Below are 5,413 nucleotides of genomic sequence, written 5' to 3'. Positions count from 1 at the left end.
ATTGAGAAAATGTTTTACGTTTAATGAACAACTCGGATAGTTTATGTGAGACCCAGAGCGGGTCTCACACAGTGATCCATGCACGATCTATTTTTAAAAAGAAAAAATGTATGTGTCAACAGACTTGGGTCTCGTTCCGCTAAGATACTTATTTTCTAAATACTTATTTTTAGCTTTAAGAAACAAGTTATTCTCTTACAATGCATCACCTTTAATTTAAAATAGTATTTAAAAAAAAAGAAAAAGTATTTAGTCTAGTTAGCAGAATACACCCACCGATTGTAAATACAACAGGAATACCCAATTCATTTCTAAAACATCATCATATGTACATCATGAATGAGGAACTTTGATTCCCGCAGCAACAACTGTCTTTATCACCCAAAAACAAAGATCCCCACCGGCACCGGCACCGGCACCGGCACCCATCACTTGCTATTATAAGCATAACCCAATCCACCCCCAAAAGGGCATTTTCATAGGGGACAAAAAGGAAACTGAAAAGAAGGTAAATTGCTTGTTTCAAGGGTCTTGTTTGACACCTTTTCGTCTCGTCTTTCTAAGCAAAAACAAAGCCACAAGACAAAGACATCAACAAAAAAGCTGCTTGTTCTTCTTCCTCTCCCAACTTCCTTTTCACACTCCTCCTCCTCCTCTGTCTCTTCCTCATTGGAGATCTCTGCCTCTGTAACATCACCACTTCCTTCCCCAAAGCCACCAATCTCACCCTCAAATCCTCACTCAAATTACACCCCTTGCCGCCGCCACCACCACAACGATTCTTTGCGGCGGCGACGGTTGTGGCGGCGGTGGTGTTTGTATTGGTAAGGCTAGTGGTAGCTGATTTCTCCTCCTTCTCAACGCTTTTGTTCAAACCCACAACCGCACTCCTCTTCTTCCTATACCTTATCCCACAAGCATTGCACAATGACTGTAACAAGAGCAAGAAATACATATACATCAGCAATTGCGAAATCAACAACTGAAAAGTTATCAAAATCAAAACCCATTATTTATTTTGATCAAAACTGAAAACCCATTTTTTATTTGGATCAAAACCGAAAACCTATTTCGTAAAAATCGAGATCACAGATAGATCAAGTGAGTTTTGGTGGTTTACCTTGGGCCCAGATGGACCGGCCCTCCAAAGTGGGGTTTTAGTGGTTTTGCAATCGCAGCAGAATTTCTTGATCTCATTCATTTCTTCAGGCAACGATTCCTGGTAAAAAAAAAAAAAAAAAGGAAAAACAATTCAATGATGAAATCAATAATGACGAAATGGGTACCGGTTGAAAATACTAATAAGTGAGCTCGTGATTTAACATTTGGCTGACCTTTTGAACCTGATCCATTATGTATCAAGGGTTTTCTGGAACAGGGGCAGAAATGTTTTGGAGTAATACTTTCAACAATAACTACAATAGTAGTCTAGATGAGAGTCTGAAAACCCTAATCATAGCTAGGAAAGAGCAGAGATGGAGAGAGGGAGAGAGAGGAATTAGAGGAGGTTTATGTATGCACTGGGGAAAGGGATTTGATAAAACACAAACCAAAGCACAGATATAGTAGAAAAGCCCAATTAGCAATGAATCAGGATTCAGGGTGGATCAGATGGATTGAGAAGGAAAATGTAGAAAGAGAGAGAGAAAGAGAGAGAAGCGAGGGAGTGTTGATAAAAGGACCGACATGGTGCGCTCGGTGAACCGGATCACCGAATAGAAAAACCCAAAGCTCTAGGACGATGAATGGCGAAAAGAGTCAAAAAGACCGAAACGCCCATGGACAAGAAATTTGGTGCCAAAGCACACACGCCAAAATTCTAAAGGGCGAAAAGGAGGCAAGACCACGTGTCTTTTAACATGCACGAGTGGGCATTTTGAAAGTACTGTTTTACTGTATTTTTCTATAGATTTATTTCAGGCATGTCCCCACATGTTTTTTTATCGTACCTTTCCGTTCCGATTTGTTTGTCTACTTTTTAATTTTGCTTTGTCCTAATTTGTTTGTTCATTTGACTTTTAAATGGATAAAAATCCCTTTTTGCCCTTACTTTTTTGAAATAAAGTAACTTTTCAAAAAAGGTGAAAGGTAAATATTAGAAAGTAAATTACTTTTAGGTTTAATCATTATGTTTCTTAAATAAGTTGGATGAATCAGTTTGGCTCCATTTGTTTCGATGTAAAATGTTTCTTTAGAAAACAAATTTCAAACTTTTATTTTTCGGTGTATAGTTGCAGTGGCGGCTCAAAGAATTTGTGATAAGGTGTTCAGAAATTACCTTAACTCTACTAGCAAATATATTAATTAATAATATATGTACAAAATCTCATATAGTTGTATAAATGGTATGTTAAAAAACATTTTTATTCTTAAAAACTTAAAAATATATACTATATTTTTTAACAAAAATTTAATTTTTTTGAAAGTTGTATTTTGTAATAGACAGTGTTTCGAGAATAGAGGGAGTAAAATTTTAGTATTTTACAGTTGTCCTAAATGAGTTTTTATATTTTTTGCCAACGTTTAAACAACGTATTAATTTGCTAAAACCCTTGTGAAAGAAATTGTTGTGAGTACATTGGGGTTGACCTTCTCAAAAACTTGTTCCTTAGGATGACATGATGAGATTTTCTATCATAATCTTAAATTCGAAAGAATATTATTCAAGAAAATGGGGTTTGTAACGTAGTTGAATTTTTTTAAAAAGTTTTGTCCATAATTTTGTAAGCTAACTAGACAAAAAAAGGTTATTGTCATGAATGCGAAATTAACACATTTAGATAATCGACAACAAAAATGGAGAGAGAGCATAAAGCATAATACTTACACCAATATATTTTTCTTTTCACTTTCTTTTTACATTTTTTTTATTTATGATTATGAGCTTTATTTGATGTAATGTGTTAAGTGTTCAAATATAAATTACCTGGATTGATGAGCTATAATTGGGTTGTGAATGAGTGTTCAATTAGTTTTGGGTTAGGTGTTCAATTCTTTTTGGGTTAGGTGTTCAGACTTTTAAAATTGGATGTTCATTGATATTTACGTTGGGTGTTCAAAGAAAGGCTAGCTCATAATTTTTACATATATTCTAAAAAAAAAAAAAATTGTTCGGGTGTGATAAGCACCCAAGATTGTATGATCGTGGTGCTCAAGTCCTCTAGTTTATAGCATCTTTTATTTATAATTCTTCGTTTTTATTCGATATTATTCGTAAGGTAGTTTGTTTAGTGATACAAGTAAAACGTCCTGAAAATGCGTATTTTGGGCACGAGGCTAACCCCCAACAATGTTTAAGTATCCACACCAAGTGGAACTCTGCCATGAAGACGTGAGGCGTCGGGTGAGCTCCGAGGCCGTTGGATGCCAAGATTTGAGGGCTAACCTGAAGACCTGGAGTTAGCTTCCCCGTATCGATACAGCCTTATGGTGTATTGATACGCGTTGGTTTTCTGGGAAGGCAGCGAATGATGTATCGATACAGATTAAGGCTGTATAGATTCCAAAGCTTTACGGGAAAATGGCCTTTTCAACTTAGCAGTGTGGTATCGATACACTCCATAATAAGTATCGATACCATGAGCCTTTGGCCAGATATTTGTTGCTTTTTGGATTTTCCACTTATGAAATTTTTACTACTTTTAGTATGTTTTAGATATTTTGGTCGAGGAAGGAACAACTTTGTATAAATAGGCCATTCTCTCTCTTCCTTTCATCAGCTAGCTCATTACATCCTTTTAACTTTCCTCCATTAAAGTCTTTCAAGCTTTTTAGTCTTAATCTCCAAGAACACTTGTAAGTTTTACTAGTTTGTTAAATTTTCAAGTATTAAAGTTGTAGCTACGGACTAGATTTTTACTAATATCAAGTTTATTTTTGTTTTTTTTATCGGTTAATCATGTTTTCATTTCCTAGCATAATTTCTAGTCTTTTCAATATGTGTGAGTAGTATTGTGGGCTAAGTCTTGGGATATTCTTTCCCGATGACTTAGGTTGTTGTTTGGTTCTCAAACCCTCGGGCTTAAAAGCATGGTTTTTGGAGTTAAGTTAACCTAGCCATTTTGGTCTAAGCGAGGGGTGTTAACTCCTTAATATGTTGTTTAGTCAAGCGGTCTTGGCAAGCGACATATTGAGGGCTTGTGGCCTCCTATGTGTTAGATACATTAGCAAAAAAATAGGTTGATTTAATTCCGTTTAATCACATTTTTGGATAAACGTAGTCGTTAAAGTTAAATCTTTCGAGCGTGAGCACGCAGTCGTGACTTTCGTTTGAGTTATAATTGAGAACCGATAGCGGCCTTTGTCAAGGGATAGATGATCCCTAGACTTGCCTCTTTTAGTTCATAAAATAAATTTCTAGTCTTTTTTGTAATACCCGTTCCGAATTTGCACGTGCATCGCACCTAACATGGCATTTTGCATCTTATGTGATTGTGCATCTCTCTCTTTGCTTTACGGTGAACTAAAATAGATGTGCTCTACTATCAATTTTAAAAAAAGAAAAAAGAAGAAGAAGCCCGTAGAAGGGCTGAGAACTATTTAATTGCTCTTTTGTTCTCATGTAAGAGCATTTGCATGTCTATCTATAGGCACAAAATTTGGGTGTGCATGCATTAAGCCACCTCATGCTTTTATTTCCACATCATGCTTAAGAGTCTAAGTTGAATCAATTCAAGAGAATTCATTGTCTCTTTTGCTGTTGCTGCACAGAGAGAGAGAGAGAGAGAGAGAGAGAGAGAGAGAGAGAGAGAGTGTGTGTGTGTGAGTGAATAAAAGAACCAAGGAGGAAGCACCAAATCTAAGGTAAAACAATTATTTTCATGGGTCTAATTTTGATAATTCTCATTTGATAGGTTTGTTACTGTGACAGCATATTGTTAAATATGGATATATTATGCAAGGTTAACTATGATTAGTTGAGGAAAAATAAGGTTTGTTGTAGAAAAACTCGAATTAGTATTGACTAGGATAAGTAGCAGTGTTAAGAAGTCAAGTCTGCGGTAATTTTGATGAATTTTTCCACCCCAGTTTTTGAACTCAAAATACTATGAGATTTAAACTGTAGGTTTATATACATGTCTCATCTACTGTGTTAAAATTTTATGATGTTATTCAAAGTATATAAATTTATAAAAATTCGATACTGAGCTGCTGTCATAGAACTCAATGTGCTGATAGAACCATCGTACTTTATGAAAATGGCTATAACTCTGCCTAGAAAACTCGAAAACACATTCCACTTTCTTTGTTGGAAACTAGACACATAGAGCTTCAACTATATGTAAGTCATGTGCCTTAGTTGGGCCTGACTAATAACATATTTCAGTTTGAAGTTGGCCTAAAATCTGTTTTCTGAAAATCACTTTGAGTTTTTGGTCTAATCGGTACCTATTTAAAACTACTTCCCAAGGTT

General features: G+C 35.6%; 1 protein-coding gene across 2 annotated transcripts; it reads right to left on the bottom strand.

Moving 5' to 3' along the window:
• Positions 1–279: 279 nt before the first annotated feature.
• On the bottom strand, positions 280–1,692 carry LOC131325645 (GATA transcription factor 16-like). Of its 2 annotated transcripts, none has more exons than XM_058357991.1 (3): positions 1,335–1,692; positions 1,121–1,219; positions 280–931 (listed from the first exon to the last, which is right to left on the bottom strand). In XM_058357991.1, the coding sequence occupies exons 1-3, from the start codon at positions 1,350–1,352 to the stop codon at positions 560–562; spliced, it is 489 nt and encodes a 162-aa protein (XP_058213974.1). In that variant the 5' UTR covers positions 1,353–1,692; the 3' UTR covers positions 280–559. The 2 variants fall into 2 exon arrangements, with proteins under 2 accessions (XP_058213974.1, XP_058213975.1); XM_058357992.1 differs by having other exon boundaries at positions 1,344–1,531.
• Positions 1,693–5,413: the final 3,721 nt, after the last annotated feature.

Source organism: Rhododendron vialii, chromosome 5a (genome assembly GCF_030253575.1).
Source record: "Rhododendron vialii isolate Sample 1 chromosome 5a, ASM3025357v1".
Classification (NCBI taxonomy): Eukaryota; Viridiplantae; Streptophyta; class Magnoliopsida; order Ericales; family Ericaceae; genus Rhododendron; species Rhododendron vialii.
The sequence above is the reverse complement of the archived record's forward strand: the minus strand, read 5'-3'. Positions and strand labels throughout refer to the sequence as shown.